This window comes from Wickerhamomyces ciferrii, contig 00160 (assembly GCF_000313485.1).
Source record: "Wickerhamomyces ciferrii WGS project CAIF00000000 data, strain NRRL Y-1031 F-60-10, contig 00160, whole genome shotgun sequence".
Taxonomy (NCBI): domain Eukaryota; kingdom Fungi; phylum Ascomycota; class Saccharomycetes; order Phaffomycetales; family Wickerhamomycetaceae; genus Hansenula; species Hansenula ciferrii.
Genome location: NW_011887580.1, coordinates 2,726 through 10,986, shown reverse-complemented (window position 1 = coordinate 10,986; position 8,261 = coordinate 2,726). Strand labels below are relative to the sequence as shown.

Sequence of the window (8,261 nt, the reverse complement as noted above, 5' to 3'; positions counted from 1 at the left end):
GGAAGTTCAAATAGCTCATGCACAACAAACGGTAAATCCCAAAAAAAACGAAATGGCGAGGTCATTTTTCAATGACGAGACTAAAATATAGGGTCTGAAACCTTAATTATTAGTAGACCCCAGGTTGCGCTTAATTTAGGGTCTCGATTATATTAGACTAAATTACAATTTTATAAAATGATATAAAATAATGAAATGACATACAATTAATTGTATTCTAAAAACAATCCAAAATTGATAAAATAAAAATTGAAAGTGGTTATCCTATTAGAATCAATATCAAGGATGATAAGAAGGAAAAACTGAAAGAATTGAAGCAATATTAAATGAAAAAATAATGGGTCAAACATATGATAGAAAATTGAATAGAAAATAGCTATATCAGTGGGTATATTTTGATCTGAAGCAGCTAATGATGGTAAGCAAATATTGATTGAAAACAATGATAGACAATGTATAGCTATATTGATGATTAACAAGCAAATATAACTGGAAGCAAAAATGAACAATAATGAGCAAAAATGATAGATAAGAATGATAAAAAAGTATAGCTATATTGGGATCATTTTAACAGGCAATTGATGTGGTGAATCCAAACCTGAGTAAATAAATGATAGCATATGTAAAAGAATGTAGTATAGCATGTTCAAGCAAATATGAATATAAGCAAATTATAATCAAATAATGATGAAAAATTATGGCACAAGCAAATAATGAAAGAATAGCAGAAGCAAATAACAATAGATAGGTATAGCTAAATTGGGTATCACAATCAAAAATACATCCAAATCTCAATAATCAGGATGATTGTTAAATTCTCATTCCATAAAATGATTCAGTAAACCACCACCAAAACTCCCATAAAAATCCAAAATAACAGATGTGATAGCCTATAATGGGCCATGAAAAGTAAAAAACCTCAAAAACATTTGAAAATGAGCTTATTAGTTGATCAAATCTATATCTCTTTGAAGATCAAGGGAAACAAACAATAGCGGTGAGCACAGTCAATCAATGCTAATAATTTAAATTGCTAAATTGATTGAAAGCTAAAATGATTCAATAAGTTAATTGAAAGCTAAAATGATTGAGAGCTAAAATGATTCAATAAATTGATTGAAAGCAAAAATGATTGAAAGCTAAAATGATTGAAGGCTAAAATGATTCAATAAATTGATTTAAAGCTAAAATTGATTGAAAGCTAAAATGATTGAGAGCTAAAATGATTCAATAAATTGATTGAAAGCTAAAATTAATTGAAAGCAAAAATGATTGAAAGCTAAAATGATTGAAGGCTAAAATGATTCAATAAATTGATTTAAAACTAAAATTGATTGAAAGCTAAAATTGATTGAAAGCTAAAATGATTCAATAAATTGATTTAAAGCAAAAATTGATTGAAAGCTAAAATTGATTGAAAGCTAAAATGATTGAGAGCTAAAATGATTCAATAAATTGATTTAAAGCTAAAATTGATTGAAAGCTAAAATTGATTGAAAGCTAAAATGATTCAATAAATTGATTTAAAGCAAAAATTGATTGAAAGCTAAAATTGATTGAAAGCTAAAATGATTGAGAGCTAAAATGATTCAATAAATTGATTTAAAGCAAAAATTGATTGAAAGCTAAAATGATTAAAAGCTAAAATGATTCAATAAATTGATTGAAAGCTAAAATTGATTGAAAGCTAAAATGATTAAAAGCTAAAATGATTCAATAAATTGATTTAAAGCTAAAATTAATTGAAAGCTAAAATGATTGAGAGCTAAAATTTGAGTAACTAAATTGATTGAAAACTGAAATCATATTCAAAGCAACTTCAAGCTGCTGAAATGGTTGAATCCAAAAGCCAGATCTGTAAACAGAGTAGATCTTAAATCATATGGGAAGAAACACATTAACCGCCATACTATTTCTAATCAGTATAATTCCAATATAGCCGCTGTGATTCAAAACAGCTTATAATCAAACTGAAACATGTGCACTTGAATTCAATATCAACTAATGATCAATCATGCTATCTGGGTTGTTGTTAATTCAAATCAACAAATTTTGTTACGAATAAATTCACGTTCAAAGATTGAATAAAAGGGAAAGAGGAAAATCAGGAAATCTCCCATTTTATATATATTTTTTTTAACCGCTGAAAAAAATTGAAATCAATTATGATTCCAAAAATTACACAAAACATTATTAAGATATGCATTGAATATATACATAAATGAATAATTAAATGATTACAAGTTGAGTTACATAGCATATCGATACATTGAATCATTATACAGAATATGTAGTAAACAAATGTTTGAAATCAAAGATGGCACTTTTCAGAAAAAAGAATATCTCTTCACCTATTTCACATTGGAACACCAAACTTTTGATTGATTTGGAATCAATCAATTTATAAGTTGTTTGTATATTCTTTTGATGATCTAATTGTGATTTGAATGACAATATATTATCATTTTGGTGATCTTTAACACATAAGGTTTTAATTGAGTTTATTAAAGCCATTGTTTTAATTTTTTTGGAACCATCTCTAGACACTCTTTGTATGTTGAAAATATCTACTATTTGGCCAATTTCATAAGAACTTTCCAAATGATCTTGATTATTCTCATTATTTGAAGCAGCTATTATAACAACCGAGTTTTTTTTAGGATTTCTTTTGAATTTACTATTTTCAAAATGATCATGTATCTTTTTATCATTTTGTTTTGAAATTATAGTATTTCCAATACTAAAATTATGTATGGTCATTGAGTCTATGCATTGGACACTTGTCCCAATTGAGCAATCTATGTCATATTGCTTCTTTGTATGCTTGTAAAAAACTGTTGGTGGTATCGTATTTGCAGATTCTAGCTCTCTTAAGTATTTTGAGAACCTTGATTTTTCATTTGGAAAATGAAATGTATCTAATATATTGTTTGACTTTTTTTCATAATATTCAGTATTATTTATATCTTTTAAAATTTTAGCTTTTAATTCATCTGCATTTTCATTTATCATTTTCTTTTTGTCATTCATTGAATCATCTTTTAATAAATTTTCAAATTTTTGAAAATCTGATATTTTCCTTTTTTTGAACTTATTGGTAAATTCAAAATCTAAATCATCAAATTTCTGTGTTTTATTTAGCATTTTAAGCTTTAAATAGTTCCTAAGAATTTTAAGTTTTTTATATTCATCAGCTGATGATGTGACATCGTGTGTTATATGGATATCTGGATTTGCAATTGGATCAATAGATTCTGGTTCTGGTTCCAAATCATCATCACCGATGCTATTTCTATCAACACCTGAACTTGATCTTATATTGTCATGATCATCATGATCATCATCAGCAGCAGCAGCAGCTTCTTCTTCATCTTCTTCATCTTCTCCATCATCTTCTTCTTCTTCATCTGAAATCGAAGTATTTTCAATAACATACACCATATCTTCATCATCCTCTAGTTGTAATATCATCATATCCACGACATTCTTGAGCACTAAATCTTTCCTTGTTAAAGCAGTTGATTTATTGGAACGAGCAAAATTGCCTCGTTTGAAATCTCCCATATTGCGCTCAATTCGATAGCCGGTAAACAAACCAAGAGGACCATATTCATCTATGGCCATTGGAATGTGTAATAATGAGTGGACATAGGATGATCTTGTGATTGAGATAGATGGATGTTGATCTTTGCTAAATAATGATTCATAACGTTTGACAAATTGTTGGATTCTTTCTTCAAAGATTTTAATTTCAAAAAATTTCACCTTTTTGGAAAACCCAATCTTTAACATAAATTGAAGTTCTTCAAATAGTTTAATGATTTCTGGATCAAGACAATTTTGAAACATATTCAGCTTGAAAATTCCATTCATGAGAATCACGATGGATGATATTTGTTCAGCTTTACAAAAACTATCTCCTTTAAGATTTGCAATTCTAATTTGTTCTCCAAAGGATAAGGGCCAGGACTTCATATTTTTATTCAAAATTAAACCAATATCCAGCACCAACTTTTTGTTTTGTAAAGCATAACGCTTATAAACCAAATAACTATTGTTAACTTTAAAAATTAATGAAATTAATTTTTTGGATAAGTTTTCCAAGAAACAATGCATACTATTTGGTATATTTACCTTTAGTTCATTAATAGCATTGGAACCCCAAAAGATTTTGCTTAAACCTGAATATCCAACATATTTTGTTAATAAGCTTGGATCTGGAAAGTTTTGTAATAATTCATAAACATATGTTCTATAAGCACCATCTTTAAGTTTTGGTAATTGCATAATATTCTCTTCACCTGTCCAAAATCCACTAGAAGTGTTATCTAACACATACTTCTTGAAATCATTTAGTAGATCAGCATCTTCAAATACTTCTTTATAACCTTTTTCTTTGACATATTTTGTAAGATCAACAGTATCATTACCATTATGAATTGGACGATAACAAAGACAATCCAGACAACCATTGGTAGCAGTTGAGCCTAGCGTTCCTGTCAATTTACTTGTTGCAGGAGCATCGCCTGTAAAACCTATAACTTTTAGGTATATTTTTTTAAATTTTTGTACTGAACCATCAAAAACCATTGTCCCAAGCAAATCAGCTTTATTTATATCATCCATAATTGGAGCAATAAACTGATTTATGTTCAATTCATGGTACTCACTGAATGTGGTCTTTTTGAATGATGGAAAAATAGTAGAATTTATAATATACCTTGTTGATAATTCATTTAATTCAAGACATCTAAATGATAAGGGCCAGAAGCTGTTGGAGCCATTAGAACTTGAACCAATCAGCACTCCGTCCCACTCACCAAGGAGCGAAAGCTCCAATGCATCAGCTTCATAATGATTTCGATCATTAGTTAATCCCACACCCGATACATGATCAACACCAAACACGAACTGTTTTTCTAATGATTTAATCCTTTGTACAAAATTGGCATTTTGAAAATTGATGAATTCATTTGAGTTGACTCTAGTATTTCTATGAATTTCTTGGTGGCTTTGGTTTATTATGTGACTTAGTTTCTTGGAGTGCATCATAAACATAATGTATACTCTTGGAGAAAGAGAAGTAAATGAATTGGATTTTGAAGTTATAGTATTCTCTTTATGACAACATTTGCAAACCCATGTATCCCCAATAAGTGTTTCAAACACCTTATCGAGAGATACGTAGTTCGTCCCATTAGAACAATGACAGCATATGTAAATTTTGTAGAGTAATTTCAACTTTGTTAACGCATCTATCAAGTTTGAACAAAATTTTTCTGATGGTCTAGCTTCTGAATAGATAATTTTCAATTTTTTCAATTTATTGTTCAAGAATTCTTCAGCAAAAGCTTCATTTACATCTAATTTTTCATCAATAGCTTCTGAATTTTGTATATTGAACTCATTATCATGATCTAATTTTGATTTATCACGACGACTTGATGATCTATTGAAAACTGTAGCATCAATCACTTCATTGAATTTTTCAATATCCTCAATTTCTTTATAATTAGAATATGATGCATTATAGATTTCCCTACATTCTTTGAAAATGTTTTTATTCTTTGTGATTCCATTTCTATTAATTATGCTACTTTGAGTTCTATTTATACCAATTTCAGTTGTTACAATACCTGAAAAACAACCCAATATTATCTCACAACTTGTTTTAGGGATTTGACCACATGTGTATAATGCTAATATCAAGATCTGGAAAATTTCTATCGGATCCTCTTTGATGTTACCGAATAGCGTCAATATCCATTCGTAAAACGTTAATGCAGCCATGTCGAATGGGATATCATCACCTTTATCATTAAACCAATCATCATCGTCATCTGCGATATCATGGTTTCCAAATTCTTGATCTTCTTGCCCACTTGTATCACTTTCTGAATTATTATCTTGCAGATTTCCATTCATTATATTATGATTAAATTGGTCAATACCAATTTTGATGAATAATTCGATAATTGATTTTGGAAGTGAAGCCATTCTTTTTGTATGAATTTCTGCTGCTGAATTGATTCCAAGATTATTTGTTAATTGATTTGCATCTTCAACATGAGTGGTGTTAATGTTAAGATCTATAATGAAATTATTTCCAGTTGAATCTTCATTTTCAACTGATTTGGAGAGCTTTATCAACCTTGAAGTGGTAAATTCCTCTGGACAAACAAGATTAGTTGTATCAGTATCAATAACATTTGACACATCATCAAAAATTTGTTGAAAATCAATTTCATAATCTTCAACATCATTAATTGTATTAAAATTATCAAAAACAAGATAGTCAAACTTTTCAACTTCTCTTCTATCTATAATTTTAAAATTTGCATGACATATAGAAGTTCCAACCGAATCTGGATGATCATGATCAACTAAGAATGGTGAAATGATGAATTCATTGTTTGAATTTTGTTTTAAATAGTTGAGATTGACTTGGCTATGTATTTTGGAAAATTTTTGATTTGAATCCATCACCTTCTCTTTCACATGAACTGAATTGATCTCATTGTAATGTTTTTTATTTGATAAAATATCAGTTATTTTCAAAAGAAAGTAAAAGAATATATATTTTACAACAAATGTTGAATTTGGATGGGGTTCTGGATCTTCTTCTTGTGGATTGATGATTAAAAATGATTTATTTTTTTCTATTATTATGTTTATAAGTTCCCTTTCTTCATCAATAGTAACTAATTCGTCAACGGTAAGATCATTCAGGATAAATGACCATTGTTTTTGATATAATAAAGCTAAAATCACCTGTCTTGAAGTTTCCTAATTAACCACTGTTAGTTTTGTCATTCATTAAAAACTCAACAATATGCATAATATTATTGCAATCGTATCATAAAATACCAGAAACATACCACAAGCTTCACTAGTCTATTTTGAAGCGTCCAATCTTTTTGACTATAGTTCAAAAGTGATAATATTGTCTCTTTTTTAAGTGACTTAAACGATATGTCTCTCGACGATTTTTCCACCCTAATGTTGGAGAGATCCATTTGCTGATAATGTGGACATTGGCTAAATAACGCACTTGCTCTAATTTCATCTGCTGAGCTCATTGTATCATATAAATATCCAACTTGTGAGTAGAATTTGAACGCTTATTGTTGATCTCGAAAATGTAAACAAAGAATTAATTGATTGATTTCACCCATTCAGATGTACAATTGAACGCTTTTTTCTTGTAAAATTTCAAGCGCCAAGCTTCTAATTACCACCACAATAACAATATAACCAATGATTATCGACCCAATTGACTTCAACTACAATAAATTGGTGTTGATAATATCATATGTTTATCAATTTTTTAATAAGTATTAAATTTCTAAAGATTTCGCGAATTGAATTTAAGCGCAGGTAATTTCCAAATTATTTATTGTTTTGAGTATTAATAACTTCAATACTGGATCAAATTAAATGAAACTTGGTATGTATATATATATATATACATCTAGTACTTGTATAGAGAATCATAATGTTATCAGAATATCAGAGCCGAAGTTACAATAGATTTAGTTTAGCCCCATACATTTCCAGAATTTGCCTAAAGACTACATATTCTTGCATGAAATCCTTAACTATGGGAATCTATTTGTCACGATTTTATAACGCAGAACGTGTCCTTTTGTGATAAAATTTGGCAAACTATATCGTTACACGAGGTTTAACATTATATGACTTTTTGGGGAAAAAATTTGTTTGAATTTGAAAGTTATCTACAAAACTCGATTCTAGGGTCAGAAAGTCTCCCAAATTTCTGATTTTTTTATCAAGGTCTCAAAAATTTTACTAACAAAAATTAAACTTTTTTCAAGTCTCCGAATCTTAACTACTAGGCGCTTCATTTTTGTATGGTAGAATTCGGGATTACCGTTTCTTGATATGTTTTTGGCGTTCGGTGGTTTTCAGACTCTTGTTTTTCTTTATTGAACCCGAAATCTGCCATAATTATTACCCACCGAAAATTTTTGTTAGAGAAAATTCAAAGAGGTGGGAGGATCGAAACTTTAACATCACAAAACAACAACTTAGAGAATATATTTTGGAAAACTAAGTATACCATTAGAATCCTGGAGTCTTAATCTACTTATATATACGATATCAAGTCGAAGATATGAATATTGAGAATCTATATCAAGTCCCTAGTGTTTTTTTTGGTATACACAACATTTTTGTGTGGTCCAAATCAATTTACCGGAGATTTTTTTGAAAACTAACCTTCTCGTCTTTTGTGGTCTAAA

General features: G+C 28.8%; 1 protein-coding gene across 1 annotated transcript; it reads right to left on the bottom strand.

The window, feature by feature from the left end:
- Window positions 1–2,277: 2,277 nt before the first annotated feature.
- Window positions 2,278–7,079, bottom strand: BN7_4431 (uncharacterized protein; the record flags this gene model as incomplete). The annotated part of the gene is made up of 2 exons (XM_011274979.1): window positions 2,278–6,771; window positions 6,879–7,079. 2 exons carry the CDS (start codon window positions 7,077–7,079, stop codon window positions 2,278–2,280), a joined length of 4,695 nt encoding a protein of 1,564 aa, XP_011273281.1.
- Between the last annotated feature and the right edge of the window lie 1,182 nt (window positions 7,080–8,261).